This window comes from Lissotriton vulgaris, chromosome 9, assembly GCF_964263255.1.
Source record: "Lissotriton vulgaris chromosome 9, aLisVul1.2, whole genome shotgun sequence".
Classification (NCBI taxonomy): Eukaryota; Metazoa; Chordata; class Amphibia; order Caudata; family Salamandridae; genus Lissotriton; species Lissotriton vulgaris.
The window spans coordinates 1,142,906,065-1,142,928,581 of record NC_141697.1 but is presented as its reverse complement, the minus strand read 5'-3'; the positions used below and the strand labels follow the sequence as shown (position 1 = coordinate 1,142,928,581).

The window sequence follows — 22,517 nt, the reverse complement described above, 5'->3', positions numbered from 1 at the left end:
CAATTTCATGTGTATGTTTACTAATAATATTTCATTCTGATTAGTGTGCGTTCAATTAACCATTTAACATTTCAAATCGTCTTCGAAATATACATATAATTATAGGTGTTACTGAAATCTCCACATAAATAAATGACAACATCAATTGACATGGTTCTTAACATTGCCTCATCATTGTAAAGAGCCAGGTCTGGTGGCTCAGTGGGCTAATGCATCCACTGCAGGGGCCTGTGTTCAACCTCTTGGTCACAGGTTCAAAGTCCAGAGGGTCCACTCAACCTTTCATCCATCTGAGGTCGATAAAATACCAATGAGTTGGGTAACAATAAACATCTGCTATTCAGCGCCAAAATGCCTAAGGGTGAACGTGCGCTAACATGTTATGTTATGTAAAGATGAAGCGATATGTGGGTACAATTCATAAATCGTAGTTTCCTGCATCGACATATGACTTTGACACAGAAAATTGACAACTAATCACCTGAAATCCAGATCCTCATCTACATATTTTTTAAATATGTTCATTTCAATAACAGCTGACTGATGTGAAGATTGTTTTGCATTGATAAGTAATGCATAAAGTTGTGGACTTGGTTGTTGCCATGGCAATTTAGAGTAAGAACTGTTTATACACCCACAAACTCAAAACCTCTGGCTTAATTTATTGAAGTGTTTCCCTGACTTAATAAACAAAGCATTAGTTTAAGAGGGATTTCACAGTTTATGAACCAGAAAAGACAGTTAAGTGGCAGGAGTGTTGTAAGCAGGCTAAACCTACAATAAATATGCTTTCAGTGGGTAAGCGCAAACATTGCTACATTTCAATGCAATTCTAAACTCACACCTGTATGAAACAGGTGTAAGTGTGTCTGAAAATATAGCACAGGACTTATTTTAAAAGGACGTGAGGGAATGGAAACCTAAATAGAGAAAACATATTTTCATGCATAGAACAAAAAAAAACAACACATGTTAAAAGATAATAATTGTAAATCTGTGCTTGCAGTACTCTGCAATGTTGAGGACCACAGGCATTATAGGTCAGGGTAAAAAACATGCAAAAAGATTGTTAAAAATCATAATGTCCCTTTAATATGCCATGAGTTCAGGAGCTTACTTTTTTCTCTTCAGCTTGTAGCCAGCATTGTCTAATACTCGTGTAAAAGCACCAAGGATGCTTAATCATAACTGCAGATCATGTCCCTTGTTATACCTTAATACACTACCTGTCTCTTTATCTCTTTCATGCAGGTACTTTTTCATCCCAACTTCCTCCCCTTATCAGGGTTTTCCTATAGTTTCTTTCCTCATTTTTTCCCTCCCTTTTTTGTTTTTCCCGGTCATACTCTGGGTCAAAATCTGAAATACTGTAATATTTTATTTTTTTCATCATATTCTGCTATGATGGTTATGGAATCTTCCTCTATCTACATCTTTATAGAGATCCATGGCAAATACTGCACATGAAAAATAAATACGTTTTCTACTGCTATCATAACTAAATCGTTGACATCAAGAACAGTGACATTCAAATCAACAGGAACCACTTGCAATATGGTAAAAACCAAAGGCACGTACCAGGGGGTGCACTGAGGTGCAGGCCGTTCTTCAGACTCCATTGCACAGGAAGAATTCCGGCACTGTTGTGGTGACACACAAAGGTCTGCTTTTTGCGTGGTTCTGGGCGCAGGTCATCGATTTCAACTAAGACATATTTATCATCAAGCACCTGTGAAAAGGTGAGACAATGCAAATTAATTTTTTTCTTGATTGCAGGTTAGGCTTCATTTTATTTCCCAGTCTGAACGGTTGTATGGGAACAGCAAGTGTGATAGCTTTACCTGAGCATATGTGCTACATTTTGTTAATTTGTAGCTGCCGAAAAAATACTTAATAACCATTAACATACATAAGTCATGTTTTTCACTCTCTCTCTTTGAGCAATAGTCTCGTAACTATTTAGAATCTTCACAACAATCAAGATTAAGATGTAAGAAGCAGGTGATCTAGAGACAGAGGATAAGTATAAAAAAAAGAAGAGAAACACTGTCGGAACCATGTGTCCCATTTTAGTGGGGCGAGACTGAGCAACACAAAGAATGTCACATATGCTGTTATAGATTAACCTAAGCAGTTGCAAACACAAATTTAAAAGGCAAAGTTATATGATTTCAAGCGTACAATTCATATCCTCTCCATATAAATCTAATTTCACATTTACACAATTTAAATGGTTACAGAGAAAAACAATCAAGTGGTTCAAAACAATCAGTCCTCAAACTGTGGAACGTTTAAAAGTAACTATAACGAAATGGTTACTAACTAGCAGTGGCGGCTGCTCCCGGGACGCAGCAGTGGGGGGGATGGGAGTGTTAAAAAAAAAAAAAAATAACATACCTGCCGGCTGGCCGCCGCTTCTCCTCCATCCTCTTCCTGGCTTCTTCTGTTGAAGCAGGAAGCAGGAAGCACCCAGGATTCCAGACTCCCCATGGCCAACCACAATGCTGCAATGCATCTTTGTAATTAGTCTGAGCACCGTGGTTCAGCGCTCAGCCAGGGAATGGGAGCCTAGGCATGTTCTCCACGTAGGCTGTAATGCAGCCTCCATGGAGAACATGCAAAGTGTGCATGAATGTTTTGCCGGCCCGAGAGTGCCCACCACTCCTCCCCCAGCTCTGAGAGGAGAGCAGATCCACTGCGTGGAGACGCAGCAGTAGGAATAAATAAAATGATAATAAGATAATAACGTGAGTTAGCATCATTTTATTTTTCCTTTTTTTCCACTGCTAAAGGCAGTGCGGCTACGCTCTTCCACATTAGTGGAGGAGCGCCACAGCTTACTAGTAGGAGTAGTTTTGAAGCCTGAACAGTTTTCTGGGTTCACATGCTGTACATTTACTCTGCAATCTAGTTGTTCGATGTGGAATCATGTCTTGTTCTGATCTCTTTTTTTTATTCCCGTGTGGGCGTTGTCAACCACTATTTCAAGTCCATTCCCTGTGAGACATGACACACGGTGCCCCGGATGTTCCTGGGTGTAATCGCCATGTTCATGTCTGGATGTACACCAGAGAAGCTACGAAAGAAGCTACAAAAGAATCTTGGAAGATTTCCAGAGAGGAAAGAAAAAAACTTGAGCGAAAATCACCGAAAATCATCAGGAGGCCACGAAAAGAAAACAAGTTACTTACCTGTAACTTTGGTTCCCCAGTATTGGTAACTTTCATAGATTCCCATGCTTTGTATCATTCCCCGTCGTCGGAGTGGGAGCCTCGGTAAAATAAAAAATACCATAGTAATAGGTACAAAAGAGAAAACTAGGCCTAGGCCTCATCTCATTTTGTAGCCTATCAATCTCTTTTTGTAAAAGAGACCAAACTTTCTGCAACAACCAATCAGAAGAGCCTCACCCCTTGGAACCTTCCTGAGAGAGCCTGAGAGCCTCAGATTTTCTACCGCACGTTGTGCTGAGGGAGTCTCCACTGGGCTTTGCTCAGTTTTTCTTCTACTACTTTAAAACAACCTGTTTTCTTGGGAGAATGTCTGATGAGGAAAAGAAAGCTTTATTCAAGGCTTGTGCTACTTGCTCTAAAAAGCGTCTCTATGTAGATGATAAGCATACAGATTGCATTTATTGCTTGTACTCAGACCACAAGGCTACAGAGTGTAAAATCTGCAGGACCTGCTCTACAAAAACTTTGAGGGACAGGGAAGGACGTCTTTTGACCTGGCTACAAAAAATGAAAATCGAGGAAGGAGGTTGTTTCCAGTGATGATGAGTATTCTTCTTCGGCTTCCTCTTCAAGGAGATCAATAAAAAGGGGTAGGTCATCCCCTTCAACCTCTACTGAACCTCCTTCAAAATAAACTCAAAAGATCTCCGATAGGTCTGGTCCCATAAAATCTCATCATCGAGGTGTAAAGGAGAAAGTGGGGTTAAGTGCTGAGGTGATTTCTACTCAGAAAGGTCCCCAGGAGCCTGCTGTAGCCTCTCCGCCTTCAGAGAAACCAAAAGGTTTTTAAAAACCTGCTTCTCTACCTCAGGACTTGAAATCCGTGAAGAAAAAATGTTTTTAAGGATTTGCGGAATTCTGAGTAATGGGTGGAGAATCTAAGGGAGGGAGGAAGGGCATTCCAAAAGGTAGGCGCAAGCGTAGAGAATTTTGCGCCACCTGACCTCTTCTTCTTGAAACAAGGGACAACCAAAAAAGATTGTGAAGAGGAACGAAACTCTCTGCTAGGACAGTATGCCTTGATCTCAGAAGAGATAAAGTGAGGGGCTGTCCCTGCCCTTGCCTGGAAGGTGATACAACCCATCTTAAACAAGGCACGCTCCCGGATAGGCAACCAGTGCAGAGCTTTGAGCAGCGGGGTAACATGATGGGACTTGGACAGATTATAAACAAGTCGGGCTGCCTGATTCTGCACTAGTTGAATTCTCCGAAGATGGTAGGCGGGGACACCATTATACAAGGCGTTGCCATAGTCCAAGCGGGAGATCACCATCGCAGACAGAATGAGTTTGAGGGCACAAAAAGAAAAAAAACGGGACACCTCACAGGCACAAATATGGTGACAATCACATAGAGATGCTGCAACATGTACACTTCCAGACAACTTCATAATGGGACTTGACATTCTCTGGAAGTGGGGTGCTTTTACTTTCCTTGAGTGCTCCCTAAGCTTATTGGTAGGCTGGCTAGCTTGGTGTTCCCCACAGCAGATTTTAAAATTTGTATCTTATTTGCATCTCTTATCACCTGCACAATTACCAAATTGAGGCCAGTGTTATCATAAGGAGACTTTAATTCAGTTCTGTCTTTGAAAGACTGAGCACATGTGCAATGGGAACTTATGAGAACTGCTTTAAGATTCTACCCTCTCCCACCTCACAGGAAAATACATTTCAATTGCTCTCACAGTGTTCAGTGCGGAGATTTGACACAGCTCCAACACAATGGGACATAGCCACAATGAAATTTGGGAGTACATTACGTGGTACTCTTGAAGTGCTCAAACATGTCTTTGTGAATTGGTCTCACAACATCTAAAATGGGACTATTTATATACAATAGGTGTAAGGAAAATGCTACGTACCAGAATGCGTCTGTTCTTGGCATGTAGAGCTGCAGAGTTACACACTGTGCATAGATCGCCACCTAGTGTTGGGTCCGGATGTTTGCAGTTTGTTTTTGTCCTGAAAAGTTCTTTGGAAGTCACGAGAGTGCAGACTCCACTTTTGGACCACATTGCGCATAGGCATCGGCTCCATCCTCAGATTGTTTTAAGACATTAGGGAAATGATGGAGCTTTGCAAGAAAAAGAAGTTTGTCCATGTAAGCTGTATCTAATTAAGATAATACTGGAACAGATAAGGGTAGCCTGGGAGGTGGTGGTCCTGTGTAACTCTTCAGCTCTACAGCCAAGAACAGATGCATACTGGTAAGTAGCATTTTCCGTTCGAGGCATATGAGATGCAGATTACACACTGTGAATAGATTGTATAGCAGTACCCACTTTTAGCGGCGACCACCCCTATCTGTTGCAGTAGTTTGAAATAGTGTTTTGAGAACAGTCTGGCCCACATTAGCTTGTTGTTTAGTTTGCACCTCTACACAATAGTGTTTTGTGAATGTGTGCGGTGTAGACCATGTAGCTGCTCTGCAGATGTCATCTAGGGGATGTTCCTTAAGAATGCCATTGAAGCCCCTATTTTTCATGGGCTTTAGGAGGAATAGATAACGTACGTTTAGCTTTGTGGTAGCAAATCTGTATGCATTTGACAATCCATCTAACTAACCCAGATTTTGATATAGGGTTGCCTTTGTGTGGTGGTGAGAAAGATACAAAAAGTTGTTTGGTCTTACGAAAGGGCTGTGTTCTCTCAAAGTAGTATAACAATGCTCTTTTGACATCTAGAGTATGAAGAGCTCTTTCTGCTACTGTCTGTGGCTGCAATAAGAAAACGGGCACTTGTACAGATTGATTGAGGTGGAAAGGGAGAAATGACTTTGGGAAGGAATTTTGGATTAGTACGGAAAACAACCTTATTGTGATGCAATTGCAAGAAATGAATAGTTAGTGCTTGTAGTTCGCTAACTTTTCATAGCGAAGTAATAGCAACTAGGAACGCAACCTTCCATGATAAAAATTGTAGTTCACATTTATGTAAAGGTTCGAAGGGAGGTCCATTAGCCGGGTGAGAACAATGTTTAAATTCCACACTGGTGAAGGTGGTACTCTCGGAGGAATTATCCTTTTTAGGCCGTCCATGAAAGCTTTTAATAGCAGGCACTCTGAACAGAGATAGATGCATTCTGTTTTGAAGAAATGATGCTATGGCAGCAAGATGCAGTCTAATAGACGTGTAGGCTAAGTTACATCTTTGGAGGTGTAGTAAGTATTCTATGATGTGTTGAATAGATACGTCTAGGGGATTAATATTGTTGTTGTGACAATATATTACAAAGCATTTCCACTTAGCTGCATAGCATGCTCTAGTGGTTGGACGTCTAGCTTCCTTCATGACATTCATGCAGTCTGGAGGAAGGTTAACTCCTTCGACACTCATGACGAGCTCAGCTCGTCATGATATAACCTCTCATACACTCATGACGAGCTGAGCTCGTCATGAACAATGGGAAAACCAAAAGCTCAGCACAGGAGGAAAATAACACTAGCATCGATGGTGTTAAGATATCCAAATTCTAGGATTTCAGGAGCCAGATCGCAAGGTTGAACTGAGCTGGGTCCGGGTGACTGATCTCTCCACGTTTCTGTGTTAAAAGGCGTGGAGGTAGGTATAGTTTTTGGTGTGGTACTACAGACAGTTGTAACAGTGTGGTGTACCATGGCTGTCTGGCCCACGTTGGAGCAACTAAGATGAGGGTTTGAGAATGCTGCTGTAGTTTGCGTACTACTAGAGGCATGAGTGGCAGAGGTGGAAAAGCGTACGCAAATCTGCCTGACCAGTTCATCCATATAGCATTGCCTTTGGACAGTGGGTGTGGATATCTGGAGGCAAAGCTTGGGCATTTGGCGTTTTCGTGGGTGGCTAAGAGGTCTATCTGAGGTTGCCCCCACATATGAAAGAATGGTTGAAGAACTTGCGGATGAAGTTCCCACTCGTGGGTCTGTGTCTGACGACTTAACAGATCTGCTATGGTATTTTGTACTCCTGGAACATGCTGGGCTAAGAGGAATATGTTTTGAGGTATAGCCCATCGCCATATGTTCTGTGCTAGTTGAGAGAGTTGCAGGGAGTGTGCTCCGCCCTGTTTCTGTATGTAATACATGGCTGTCATGTTGTCCGTGCAGACTAACACAGCTTTGTTTGATACTTGCTTTTGGAAAGCTTTCAGTGCTAGGAATATGGCTAGTAACTCCAGGTGATTGATATGGAGTAACTTGTGTTGCGGTGTCCACCTGCCTTGCATGGTGTGTTGCAGTAGGTGGGCTCCCAAGCCAGAGAGCGATGCGTTCAGTGTCAAGATTATTTGAGGAACTGGCTCTAGGAACGGTCGCCCTTTGGAAAGGTTTTTGGTGTTCCACCACTGCAGAGAGCGAGGAGTCCGACCGTCTACCAACACTAGGTCTGTTAATTGACCTTGAGCCTGGTTCCATTGACGTGATAAGCACTCTTGGAGAGGACGCATTTGAAGTCTTGCATGGGGCACTATGAAAATGCAAGAGGCCATCATCCCTATGAGCTGCATGAACACTTGTGCTGGCAGGGAGTGTTGTGGCTGAAACTTTGTGAGAAGAGCTTGCATGCTGGCTAGCCTTACTGGAGTGGGATAAGCTAGCGCTGTCTAGGTGTTTATTGTGGCATCGAGGTGCTGTTGTACTTTGGATGGTTGCAGATGGGACTTGGTGTGGTTTATTGTGAACCTCAAGTTGTGAAGCAGTTGGATAGTGGCATGAATGTGTTCCACACACTGGTTGTATAAGCTGGCTTTTATGAGCCAGTCGTCGAGCCATGGGAAGACATGGATGTGCTGTCTTAGTAAATGTGCTGCCACTACTGCTAGGCACTTGGTGAATACTCTTGGTGCTGTTGTGACTCCGAATGGGCGTACTTTGAATTGATAGTGCTGCCCGTCTATTACAAATCTGAGATACTTCCTGTGAACTTTGTGAATGGGAATGTGGAAGTGTGCGTCCTTGAGATCTAGAGTAGCCAGGAAGTTGTTTTGTAACAGAAGAGGAAGGACTTGCTGGAGTGTGACCTTGTGAAAATGGTCTGACTACGTGTATATGTTTAGAGGTCTGAGGACTAGAAAAGGCCTTTGAGAGCCGTCCTTTTTTTGGGATAAGAAAGTATAGGGAGTAGACTCCCTTGTTTTGTTGGTGCAGAGGAACTGGTTCTATTGCACTTTTTTCTAGCAGAGATATTACTTCTTGCTTTAGCAGGGATAGATGCTCTTGTGACATTGGACGCTGTTTGGGGCTTATGTTTGGGAGGGTAGATGTTAGTTCTAGACAGTAACCTGATTGTATAATTTGTTGAACCCACCTCTCTGATGTGATGTTGGTCCAGGCAGGAAGGAATTGTTGTTGTCTTCCACCGACAGGAGTGGAATGGTGGGGGGGAGGGGGGGTGGGGGGGTGGAGGAAAGTCATTGGGCAGGGGTGGAGGCAGAGCGGGAGTTGTTGGTTTTGCCTCTGCCTTTGTTGTTGTTACCCCTATAACCTCCTCTTTGGTAGCCCTTAGTGAATGTAGATGGGCTAGGGGCCTTATAGGAAGTAGAGGGGCTGTCGGAGGAGTAGCCTCTTGTGTTGCCTCTATATGATGAGCGATGAAAAGAACGTCTGGGAGCTTGCAATTGCAAGGCTCCCATAGATTTATCAATGTCGGTGTCTTTTTTCATTTTCTCTAAAGATACATCGACATAAAAGCCAAATAGGTGTTTCTCATCAAATGGCTGATTGAGGATGGAATTCTGCACTTCAGGTTTGAAACCTGAAATGCATAGCCAGGCATGCCTATGCAAAAGGACACTGGTATTAATTTCCCTTGAGGCAGTGTCTGCAGCATCTAGGGCACAACGAATGGAAGTGTTGGTGATATTGTTACCTTCCTGTATGAGTTCATTGGCCTTGTTCTCATATTTATCTTGAAGATGCTGCATTATGGATTCTAGTTCATCATAATGTGCCCTGTCATATCTTGCCAATAGCGCTTAAGTATTGGCAATGCACCATATGTTAGCTGCCTGTGACGCTGTGCGCTTACCGGAGTCGTCAAGGAGTTTAGATTCCTTATCTGGTGGTGAGGCCTCACCTGATGTTTGTGAATTAGCACGTTTACGTGCATTAGATACTACTAAGGAATCTAGCGGTGCTGGACCTCTAATGTAAACTGGATCTGTAGGGGCAGCTTTGTATTTCTTCTCAATGCGAGGGTTGAGGACTTGAGCCCTGACAGGATCTTTAAATACCTCTGTTGCGTGCTTAATGACCCCCTTAAGCATTGGCAAAATGGCAGTGGACCTTTGTGTAGTGTCAAAAGTGTCCAATAAGAAATCTTCCTCCACAGTGTGCAAGTCAACCCCATGGTATCGGGCAGCTCCCTGGACTAATAGGCTAAAACCTACAGTGTCCTCCGGTGAGGAGGGCCTGGAAGGATATACATCGTCTTGAGGGACATAAGGCACATCAGGGGTGTTATAATCATCCCATGGATTAGGTGACTGAGGGGGACTATTGGTCCCTACAGGGTTGTGTGCACCCCCACCTGTGTCATCAGAGTCTGTATCTACATTATCATCTGGATCAGTGGATGGTGTGGGCGAATGATGTGGTGGAGGAGTTTCAGGAGGAGGAATAGTATGGGGAGGTGGTGGAGAAGGGACCCTTAATGGAGAGGTTGCAATGTCTCTCTTCTTCTTTGGAGGAGGAGGAGTTGCAGACGCCTCTAGTGGTCTCTTCTTGGAACTAAGAGTTAGTTGGCCAGTCTTAGGATCCTTTACAGGAGTCTTTTGAGTGGGCACTGGTGTAAAAAGCTCTTCTGTGGAGGGCAGATCCTTCGGTGTCGAAGTTTTCGGTTCCGGAGTTTTTTTTTCGGCACCAACTAGGTTGGCGGTCTTTCGGCTTAGAACTGTGACTTTTTGAAGTGTCTTTAACCGGAACGTGTTTTTTGATTCCGGTTGTTTTTTCGGCTCCGAAGCATGTGAGTCGGGACCTTTAGGCAGTTTTTTACTCGGCTCCGAGTGTGGTTTTGACATCGATGAGCCGGTGCCAGTCTTCGGCGCAGAGTGCTTGGGTGTTGAAGCAGCGATCGGCATGGATGAGGAAGATGGCTTCTTCTTCAGTGTCGGTATAGGATCGACACAGGAAATAGGCTGACTCGAGCCCGAGCCGCCTGACGGCTTAGTAGGCTTCTTTGCTGAGCCCGAAGGCAGGGCATGGGAAGCAGTCTCTCGGTGTGCACCCGGGCACGAAGGTGAGGGAGTGACCGAAACCTTTTTAGAGGTTGTTGAGGAAGGGTCGGGGTCGACGTTCTTACTCACGACCCGTTGAGCTGGAGTGATGTCCTCGACATCTGAGTCTCTGGCATCAGAGGAGCTGGCACTTTCTTCGGCCCGTTGGTGTTCTGGCACGTCGACACCCTCATGAAACATGTCGTCCGGGATTGAAGCTGACTAGCGAGCCATGGATCTTCGAGCTCGTCGGTCCCGAATCGTCTTCTTGGAGCAGAAGGAGGCACAAGCGGATCAGTCTTAGGCCTCGTGCTCCGGTGAGAGGCAAAGGTTACACACCTCATGTAGATCGGTGTGGGGAAACTTCGAACCACATTGAGGACACTTCTTGAATGGCGTCCTTTCCATGAGCCAGAGAGTAAGGCCCAGGTAGGCCCGAAGACCTTTGTCGATGACCGGAATCGAAGACTTCGAAGTGGTGAAGAATCGAGTTGATGGGAAGCGCAATCGAAACAATACCGTCAAACTGGGTGAGGATTGCGCGCTAAAGGAAAATCGGTTCCAAACCGGAGCGCAGGAAACACATCCAAGCCCGATGGCGGAAAAAAACTATCTGAGGACGGAGCCGATGCCCTTGCACAATGTGGTCCAAAGGAGGAGTCACCTATCTCCTGGCTTCCAAAGAACTTTTTAGAACAAAAACAAACTGCAAACATTCGGGCCCAACACTAGGTGGCGTCCTCTGCACAGTGTGTAATCTGCAGCTCATATGCCTCAAACATAAAATTACTAATGGAAAGTTATATGTTTAGGGCCGATTCACAAAAGCATGAAACAGTACGTAAAAGAAAACAAATGAATTCAGTTAGGCATGGCTTTTACGGAGCAAAGTGGTACATTATGCAGTGTATGTGGGGGTATAGACTTACAATTATTACACTAACGATTCTAGAAAAAGTTTACATTTCCCTAATATTAATTCAGTGTTACGGTGGAGGTGATTTTCACAACATCCATTTCAATTGCAAATACATTTCTGTTGAGTTTAACAAAGAGAAAGGGAAAGCGAAAATGAAAAGTTATTTGTCAACATATGCATGTTTGTGTGACGAGGGTGCACTTGTATGATGCTTCTCTCTATTGGAATGCAAAATACAAAATTTCAGCCTATTGTCTTTCTCAATGCCGGTTTTTAATTGGTGACTAAGATCAAATATTGGTACCTTAAGTACATACATCTTGTGCTCTAGTCGTTGCTTAGAGCGGTTGGCTAAGACAGCAACTGCATCTTAAATATGACTGAGGAAACTAAAAATGTAATTTGTGAGAATGCGCATTCCAGAAACATGATGCAATACAAAACTGTAGGAGGCCAACTTTGATTACCTTGGCAATAGTAGCAGGACAGATGGAAAAAGGGGCTGATGGATCCACGGCCTCTAACTTCATGCCAACAGAAAACGAATGCTTGCTGATCACAGGTTTATCCTGAAAATACACAATGGACACAAACAAGGACATGTCATTACACCTGACTCCGGTTTGCTGTTAGTGTTTGTGTAAACATTCTTGAGTTCCTATTGTCATCCATTCATTTTGGACATTTTGATAAAAAGATAGAAAGACCCTTAGGCCGTCATTCTGAGATGTTCAGTCAACTGGATAAATATTTCCATCCCTGGAGTTACCAATACCGGGGTACCAATAATTTCAAGAGTGAGGAACATCTCGCCCATATGAGTTGGACCCATTGGATTCACTTAGAAATTATATAATACCAGGAAAATCAGTAAGATTGGGTCCAATCCCTTCAGCAATTCCTTATTTCAAGCCGAAGGTTAACCTGGAGATTAGTTTACACCTCCGGGTGAAAGGTAAGAGACCTACACTGTTTCCATGGATTTCACAATTCCGTTATTGGCGCCATTGGAATGAAAAGCCAGACGTACCCAAATGGACAATAAAACTATATGTTTTTATTACAATGCCTTTCTGTAGCACTAACTATGCAAAATAGTTTGAGTCCAGAGAACTGTATGAACACTAGTAGAATTAATGCACTCAATCAATAGCATTTTGCAGTTAAATCAATCAGTCAAAATGCCAAGTCTATTGAAACACTTCACCCATACTAGAAAGTAACTGATTCCAAAAACACAATTTTTAAGCTTTTCGATGAAATCATGAACTTTTGTCGTCTCTTAGCTGGAACTTTAATCTATATTCAAGTTGAAACCATAAAAAAGCATGATTCTACATTTCTAAGAGATCCAGAAAAACATTAACTACCTTATGAGTGTGATATAGCTATTGCCTCTTATTTATGCTCTACTTATAACCCTGTGTAAGGGTGCGATAACCAGAAACATATAAAAATATCTCAACTTTTATGGAAAGCTAAGGTAGCCATGACACATGTTGCAAGCCAGGAAAGGTGTATAGCTATTCATAAGCCTGATTACAAGTTGTGGAGACTGGTAACACCTGAGCCAAGATAGCCACAGACCTTGCACCTTCATCCTGTTCAGAAGTGCCCCCGGTTAGCGATTCATCTGTGGTAATGGCCACATATGGAATTGGGTGTAGAAAGGGCCTGCTGTTCCACCACTGCAGAGAGTGATTGGTGCTGCCCTTATCAACACCAGCTCTTCCATATGACCCTGTGCTTAACCGGATGCATATGAAGTTGTGATTGGGGCACTATCGCAATGCAAGACGCCATCATGCCTACCAAGTGCATAACAGTGCGAAGTGGGATGCGACTGAGTGGCTGAAAAAGGGAACCTGCCGGGAATCTTGCATTCTTTGTGGACTGGGAAGGCTTATCACTCTTCAGTTGAGGACCGACTCTAGGAAGGGTCGGATTCAGAAGAGGGTCCAAGTGGGATTTTGTGGCATTTATTGTGAAACCTAGAGTGTGAAAGAGGGAGACTGCAACCTTAGTGTTGACCAGGCATGTTTGTCTGCTCAAATACTTTATTGGCCAATCATCAAGGTAAGGAAATACATTCATTCCTGCTCTTCTTAAAAGAGCAGCTACAACTGCTAGACATTTTGTGAAAACCCTTGGCACCGTGGTAACTCATTTGTCCTGGGTATTCTATTCTAAACAGGGAAGAAATCCCTGAAATCTTCCTGAGACATGTGTCGTGTGTTCAAAGGGGATGCTGGGTATGTCTGTTTTTGGAAGTGGAGGCTTCCCATGGTGGGTGTGCCTCTACCATGGCCCTTTAAGTTGTTAACCCTAAAGGAGCCTCTTGAAAAGCCTCTACCTGCTTGCTGCTGATAACCCTGCTGGCGTACTTGGTATGAGTCTGAGAGACCAGGGAGGTGTGTTTTTTGAACCTCCTCTTTAGTGGTGTTTGCAAAAGGACACTCTACCAGAAGGAGTCTGCCTGCAAGGCACCGATGGCTGATGCCAACTCTGTGTCTTTTTTTTATTTTTTCATGCATTATGTCCACCTACGGTTTGAAAAGGTTCTCCCAGTCGAACAGCATTTTTACAAGGTGCTGCTGCTTTCAGGCTTGAAACCAGACACTCTGAGCCAGAAATTGCACTGAAAGATGATGGAAGCGTTTAGACCCCTGGCAGCAGTATCTGCTGTATCCAAGGCACATCTAATGCTTACGGTACTTGTCTGGGAGGTGAGGCAAGAGCCCCTCCCTTTCTTCCCACCAAGCCCTGCTATATCTAGAGAGGAGGGCCACTGAGTTACAATGCGCCAGTGTGTTGCCACCTCTATCCCTACTAGTATACCTGCAGCATCTATGAGCTTACTGTCCTTATCAGAAGGTCGAGCATCCTCAGTAACCTGATCTGCTACCCACTTCCTAGCAGTGGTCACCACTACAGAATCTGGAGGGGCATGGCGTCGATGTAGAGTGGATCTGATGGAAGTGGCTTATATTGTTTTACTGGCTCTTTCAAAATATCAAGAGCAGACTTAACCAAGCCTTTGAGCATAGGGAAATATTGGAAAGATCACTCTGACTTAGAAAGGAACCCTAGAAGGAAACCCCTCCACCTTGTGGTAGGTGGGAGCATGCAGAATGATACTATGGTATCCATTTGTGGCATCGGGTGGTGAGGTCCTAACAGGTATGTGTTTCAAGTCTGGGTCTGTAGAGGGGTCCACATCATACTCCTCCTTAGGTCACCAGACACACCTTGGTACACGGGTGCAAAATCTTCCACTGGTAAATAAGATCTTGGGCTAGGGCTGTCGTTTCTAAATAGGAATATGGGGACCTTTGTGGCAGGTGCATGAGAGATGGAGGTGGAGATGAAGATGGAAGAGGCGGAGGAGATGGAGAAGGCGGAGGAGGAATGTCTCTGGGACTTTTTGAAGGGCCATCCTGTGGTGGAGCGTCCTCTGAAAATCGCTATTGGGGTAATGTTTTATCAGAGGCCGCAATCTTCCTGGTTTACGCGTGGATGACAATTTTGCATTGTATCACATCCAGCTCTTCTGTAACCTTTCAAGGATGGGTCACTCTTCGACATTGAGAGTATGAGACTTTAATGCCAAAGTTGATTTTGCCCATGGTTTCGACACCAAGGATGTTTTTGGTGCCGAGGCTGGTGTGGACGACAGGTGGAAAGCTCTGGTTGTGCATTTGAAGGTGTACAAAAAAGGAAAAAGGTGGAGTGGTGACACTTACATGCAGCTCCACTTCATCACTTCTGTGGCAGAACAAGGCCAACACAGAGCCACATGGCACAACCTAGTAACAGCAGAGAAAATCTCCAAATCCAGTGTAGAACTTGGGAATATTTTAAGGAATGTGCAGTTAGAAGTATCCATCAGAAACATATATACATACATGCAGATGGGCAGGGTAAGAAAGAGAAGGGCAAAGTGACAGATGGCAAACAGGAATGTAATAAGTCTCCTGTGATTATGGTAAGCGCAGGATAGCAAGGACAAATAATGAGACCAGATGGATGACGCAATGGAGAGGCAAAGGAACAGAAGTGAAGTAAGGAGAAGAAACATAGGAGATGGAAAGTGGCGCTGCGCAGAAAACGGAGAACGTCGCGAGACAGAATGAAGGAACACAACAACACAAACTGTGACTGGACAAAGTAGAAGAAAGAATGGAGATTGGCTGAACAGGACTGGATATAAGAGGAGCAGGAAGCAGAACAGGGAGTGCAGCACGTAGAAAGTGGTGGAAGATTTAGTAGTATCCAAAACATTTCTTTTATGTAGGAGGTGGAGGGTTTGGTATTGTGATAATGGTTCACTGGTTGAACACTTGGATCTTTTTGATGCAAAGAGACCTCAAGCATTGCTACCATGGTACTGGTGGTAATGCATATGAAACACTTTCACTTCAGAGACGTTAGGTTGAGCGTGTGTGTTTATGTATGTGACACATTTACCTTAAACAGATCTGCAGGCACTGGCAACAATTCCTCCTCATCTTTTAATTTGGCCAGAGACTTCTGCCATTCCGTTGCATTCTTTAACTCCCGCACAGCTATGGAAATAAATAAATAAAAATGCATAAAACTCAGTCTAACAAAATGCAGGATTATAATATGTATAATGTGCTAAAGACACATTTCATGCAAGACAACAAATTGTGGTAAACAAGTACCTAGTGGGGGTCGAAGTTCATAGCCCTGTTGAGTTGCCCAACCAACTTCATGGAGAAAAGGATCCAAGTAATAGAACCACTCGTTAAACGGCTCAGGATCTGCCAATCCCTCAAACTGCAGCTTCAGCCGGCCACCAATATTGTCTACTACAGTAACCAACCAGGCTCCTAGACAATCCCTGGCATCCTGAAGTTCCAACCTTGAGCCTGGGGCAACGAGATCCAGTGGGTTCTTTCCTCTGTGAGGCTGTACATTCAGAGAAAGGGGAGATTGAAAGGCAACAGTAAGACAGAATCTTTAGAAGCCAAACAACTGCAATACAATATTTTTGTCTTTACAGTTGGCAGTACTTTGCAGATGATATTAATCCTTTGAAAAAAGAATGGCCTGAAGCAAATAACTGAGGCTAAGCAGCACACAAAAAAGGAAACTGTGTAAAGTCCTCATTTACACCACTAACTGTCATGGAAACAATAGCAAGTAGCTGCTTCATTCATTAATAATCAAAAACAGTACTAGGTTTTTTGTGTGTTTTGGGGCTGATTCTGTATCATTTGTCATAATGAGAGTAAGGTACTTAACAAAGATGGTATACTGACAATACTGCAAGAAGAGGCACTACCTATGTCTAAGTGTAGGGATAGCTTGGGTTACAAAAGTGTGCAAGCATTACCACCAAACTTTTGTGTGCCCCAGCTTTAGTTTTTAGGTCTGTAATACCATTATATTTCTAGTAAGGTTGGCAATAATAAGGTATGTGTTTACGTAGTGAGCATATGTGTTTTTCAATCTTCATTATCTTCACTTTGGGACAAAAGGTGAACAATATGCGCCAATTTGCATAACAAATTACATAAGATATGTAAATTGTGACCTCTTGACATCCTTTTTTTGATCTATTTAGATGTGATTGTTTTCAGTATTATTGGTGACATTTATATTTTTAGGAGGAAGTGAGAAGGAGGTTGTAGGCGGGAAAGGGCATAAAGCACAAACAAATATTAACAAGCAAGAAATGCTTAATGAAATTGTGAAGGAGAGAAGACTGACTTGTCCCTTCAACACTGTCACCTTTTTGGTAGAAATGGAATGTGCGAAAGAAAGGAAATGATTGCAAAGGATGGGAAATCTTGAAGAACCGGTGGACTGTCTATTCTGGTTAAGAAATTCACTTTGTTATATTACTACGGATAGATTTTCTTAAAGTAAATATAATGTACAAAAGATTTCAATGTTCTAAAGGAAATCCTTGTCTAATTATTAGAGAAAAATATACCAGTGAAAAATTATTTACTGTCTCTAAGATTAATATTTTAAAGTGCATAAATTACTTTTGGGTCAAACAAGTACGATAAAATTAATATGTAAGTCAGGATGGCAACTTAATTCTTGTGTATTCACTCTCCTTTTGTCTTGCCCGACTTCTGTCTCTGTGTTTGTTATTAGTACAGTACCTTCTCCAAACGGGATTTTAGTGTTAGGTGAGGGAGGACAAAAGGATTACCATAGTACACTCCCCATACACACCCCCAACCATCATAACCCATGTTTAGTGTGGCAGGAGACTGTTGCCATCCTGAAAACGCCCTGACACATGCATTTTGGGCCATATGCATTTTTGGCCATATGCCTTTTGGGCCTGTGGGCAGTAAAGCAAACATGAACTACTGAAAAGGTGGATACCCAAGAGTGTTTACCTCATTAGTTAGGGAGGAGCCAAGAGTTACCCTACCCACTAGCTTGTGACAGGCATAAATGTGGCATCACCAGGAACCCACTTCAGGACACTTTCTAGACCTGCAAAAGATTAGAAGCTGAAATGACCAACTGTCTGAGACCTGAGTGGAGCCCTGAAGGACTATACCTGCTGGTACCCAGGACAAAGATGTGGGGTCCGTTGGCTGACCTCCTGTGTGGCTACATGGAGATACGCTGCAAAAGGCCTTTTCTGGAAGTGCCCAGCTGACCGGGGGCTACTGGCCCTGAACCGGACTCTGCTGTTGGCCTCTTCCTGACACCCTGTGAATTTCTAACTGTCTTCTCAGAGATCACTGGACACTTTAGAAGTATACTCCTGTGGTGGAATGGGCCTTAAAAGACTAAGGGCTGGATTTAGACATTGACGGACAGGTTAGTCCGTCACAATGTGGATGGATATCCTATTCGCTAAAATCTAAATCCCATAGGAAATTATTGGATTTATATTTCGGCTTTGTGTCAAAGTAACCCATACGCCGATAGCTCAATCAGGCCCCAGGTCGGAAGGTAAAATCTTTGCCCAGGACAAACCTCATTAGTGTATCTGACCTACGCTCAACTGCTGTCAGTCTCAAATTGCACCTAGGTCCCGGTCTATGGCGACAATTTACTATCAATGTTTCTTTTGATGTATTTGTAGCTATTTCTACTTAAAACTTTAAAACAATCATACCTCTAGGTCCCTTTATTGCATTGTTGTCATGTTAGTGTCATTTCATTTATTACGTTGTGCTCTATTTTTTCTATTTCAGTTTAAAATGTTTTATTGTTTTGCATTTTACTTTATTACTTTTTTAGTCCTGCATAAATACTTTATACATTGTCTTAAGTAAAGCCTGCCACAGCCAACAAAGGGTTGAGCTCAGGTTCATTTAGTGACCTTAAGGGATCAATCGGACAAGAATTGTGATTATTCCTTAAAGTGTGTAGTGACCCACCCCAAATAATAAACCAATCTCTCACACAAATATTCCACAAAATAAGCTTTAATCTAAAAAAATATGGTCACAATTGGTAATGATTTAGAAGAGAGGTAGTGTGAAGAGGATGAATCAAAACCAACTTGCTACTTTTCAGGATGTTGCAGTTTAACTTCTTACATATACACACATATATATATATATACATATTCAGTTTCACAGCGCGTAGCCACCGCTACGCGAATGCACTCTCCGCGATGAACAATGATCACACCCAGTCCATTATGCGCATTCCAGATAAGTTTATTTTCTTAAATGCAGCTTTGTAATGACAAAAACGGAATAAACCCAACGCGTTTCGGCGAAAACACTCGCCTTGGTCACGGGTGGTTCCATTACCAGTGTTCAAACAATAAATAAATAAATAAATAAAGTTCCACGTGATAAGTGATAAAAATAAACGAAGGACTCAAGACCCTATTATCGTGGCCATCTTGGAGTGGAGTATAATCTCATGGAAACATATGGCCCACTGCCGCATAGTGTGCAAGTTCCATATACACACTATTGGCATTTGAATACATGCATTCGAAATATCATTGGAAATATTACTTTTGCATAACTGGTTACGTATCACATATTCTCCAATATAAAGTAAAATAGTGCACACATTAATTAACATCTTCGCGTTTGACATCATCATAAATCAACAGCCTCATAGCATATTGTAGAACATGATTGCCACATTTAAATCAAAGTCTTTTGAAAATATTAAATACTCCAGAGAGCAGTATTTTACTATCAATACTACATATACTGTCGCAAACTATGATTTGTGCCTGTTGTATGATCCCAAGTGAGATTCTATAAAGTGTGTCCACACGATCTTATCCAATTATCTGACACCCACATGTATGTATTAGCAAAATATACAGATATATATTTTAACACATGCCTGTATTTCAGGAAATCTCGATCATGATATCTATCGGCCCATCTGTTGGCCTGCAATTCATGAAGGATAGCTTAGAGAGTAACTCCCTTGAAGAACAATTTTCAGTATAAAGACAGGAAACACATTGTTTTCGGTCTATATTGATCAGTAAAAACAGAAAACTGGGAGCCTTAATTATAAAACACTTTATTATCAAGGGCATTTGTAATAGGAAATGGCAAATATCTGAACATGCATATTTATTTTGGTCCTTTTTAGGGTTCGCGCCCTGCGTTTCACAGCGCAGCAGTGCTCACGTAGGCGAGAGCCCTTTTGTCCGGGGTTTGAAAACGGCCCCTGGAATCGCACACGCTTGTGCTTTTCCTTTTGGGTTCCGTGATTGGGCTTTACGTGCGGGTTTTTTTCAAACAGAGCATGCAATAGGCCAAAGGCGGGCGCATTGCTCCGCCCATGGCCTATTGGTGTCTGTTAAGCACAGCAAAACCCATATGTTTTCAATTATCATGTCCAGACACGGGCGCGATAATTGAAAACATATGGCTCGCAGTGGCGCGCTCGCGCACCACTCGCGGGCGTGTTTTTTTTTTTACAATAGCGATCGCTTTCGCCATCACTTTGCAAGCGTTCAAGCGAGTGCACTGTGGTGTTGTCTCTGGCCCGGAGGGTGTCCCTGTCCAGGGAAGTCACTACGCTGCCAACCAACGCCATTACCGATGAGGCTATTACCACAGTCGCAGACCCCCCCCAAAACGTACGTCTATCCTAGGCCCTGGAGACCATGGCTACACTGGGTGCACTGGGGAGGGGTCCTGCATGAGTCAAAGGTGCTTTAACTGCGAGGCATAGTGCATGTGGGGGCTTCAAATAGGACCGGGTCTGCAGCGCCACTGGACAGGCAGCGGCAGTGCACGGCTCTTGAGCACATACCAGGCCCCCCTCCACATCCCAGGTACTGGTGCTGGCAAGTAGTGATAAAGTTCCCGTGTCCGCAGCAGGAGCTGGGAGGCAGCGCCCCTCTAGAACTTATGAGAGGGCGCAGATCCTCACCCCAAGCTCCGCTTTTAAGGTGCATCTGATGGTGATTATGGTGCGATGCAAGCATGAACACTCCCTGCTGCTAAGTAGCGTGGCCTGGTGCATAGTAATGGTGGCCCACCCCATGTAGCACCACAACCAGCCCCCAACCCTGGGTACATCTGAGCCCCTATGCCCATGGTTGCGCCAGCCCCCTGGTTGTGACCCCCTTGTATCGTCTTTGCTTCCTCCACACCAGGGGGAGGAGGAGGAAGACGAAGAGGAGGGTGGCGCCCCCCACTGCACCAGGCTGGCGACGGAGAGAACCCCTGGGGGTGGGGGCAGCAGCTGCGCCCGCAGTTCAGGCAGTGGCGCCTCCCGCCCCATTACGTACAGCGCAGCTTCAACCGCCACCCGCAGGGGCCCAGCCAGCACTCCGGCGCACAGGTAACTATGCACTCCTCACTGGGGCTCGTGGGTGTCCTCCTACCCCCCTCCCCCAAAGGTGGGAATGGACCCTGAATGCTGTGAACTGGTGTCAAGGTGCAGCAACATGAGCGCAACCCTCGCTGCTGCCGCCCACAGAGCGCAACGGAGCACTCCATATCCTGAAGACCCGGACGAAGAATTGTAGATTGCAGATATAACCCGTGGTGGTCAGGGTGGCCGCCTGTTAAAGGCTTTCACGAGTTCATACACAAAGGAGGGGTGCTTTTCGTCTTGCCGGCCACACAGTTGGATCTCACTGCATGCTGCTTAAATTTGTGGTGCTTGGGGTGTACCCACCTCATTTTTGGAGATGAAGTACCCTGAAGTTTTGAAGATCAGGCTTTTGTTTCCGTGTGCTTCTAGTTGCATTAATTTCTAATTTATTTTAGGTATTACCCTAAAAATCTTGAACTTTGGGCCATCCAGGAAGAATAAAAAGGTTCTTGGTGCTCTGCTAAACGGGAGGCGGTGGTATTATTTAAATATCAGACTGCTCTTGGAAGCTAACATATACATTTTTGTTGTATTGCAGAGTGACATGCTTACTCTGCAGGGTTTGCTGACAGCTGTCCTGGTGGTACCTGCTAAACTTAACTAGTGATACTGCTCTGTGCTCTGTGTGGGGGAGGTGGGGTACCACATGGGGTGAGTTACACAGCATGACAGCTGTCTGGGAAGCTAGTCAACTGTGTTGTCGTTCGCGTTCAGATAAAGTCTGTTGACATTCCTTGAGCCCTGGCCCTAGATTACAGCACTGTGACCGGGGTCAGGTTTTACCCCTCCCCTCCTGCCCTGGCCGAAACTACCAGGGTCGTGGATGCAACAATTCCTCCATGCGGGTTAGCCCAATATGATCTCAAACGTTCATTGGCTAGGAAGAGAAATAACTGGTTGGGGGAGAGGATGTCACTTTACGGGCAGAGATGCCCGTTTTGGAACTGGGGAACTACAGTAGTCTCTGCTCCGGCTCAACATCATGTGATTCTAGGTGAGTCACATAATCTCCCCGTTCCTAAAAAAGAAAAGTAAATGTGACCCTGTATAATGGAGCTGGCGCTTCTGTAAAGCGCTCCCAATTCCTTCGGCTTGAGCTTGTGTTACACACAACTCCCAAAATTAACAAGAATTTGCAATGCAATAGGTCTGGCATTATTAAAGTTTGAGCTATTGGTGTTGCATTATTTAGCAATGCCAATAGCTCAAACTTTAATAATGTGAGACCTATTGCATTGCAAATGCTTGTTTGTTAATGTCAAAGCATTTTATTGTATTTTCTATATTGGTACCTTTATAAGATTTTAAAATTTTCCTTTTCTAGAAAAATATATATGGAATGGTCATAGTAACTGATGAAA

At 43.8% G+C, this 22,517-nt stretch overlaps 1 protein-coding gene across 1 annotated transcript in view; it reads right to left on the bottom strand.

Moving 5' to 3' along the window:
* SFMBT1 (Scm like with four mbt domains 1) overlaps positions 1-22,517 on the bottom strand; it is a 433,177-nt gene that overhangs the window by 114,345 nt on the left and 296,315 nt on the right. The window contains exons 7-10 of the mRNA XM_086939186.1: positions 16,026-16,272; positions 15,808-15,905; positions 11,808-11,909; positions 1,579-1,729 (exon numbers count right to left, since the gene is read on the bottom strand). Coding sequence (XP_086795312.1) covers positions 1,579-1,729; positions 11,808-11,909; positions 15,808-15,905; positions 16,026-16,272 — 598 coding nt within the window. The remainder of the gene's footprint in view (positions 1-1,578; positions 1,730-11,807; positions 11,910-15,807; positions 15,906-16,025; positions 16,273-22,517) is intronic.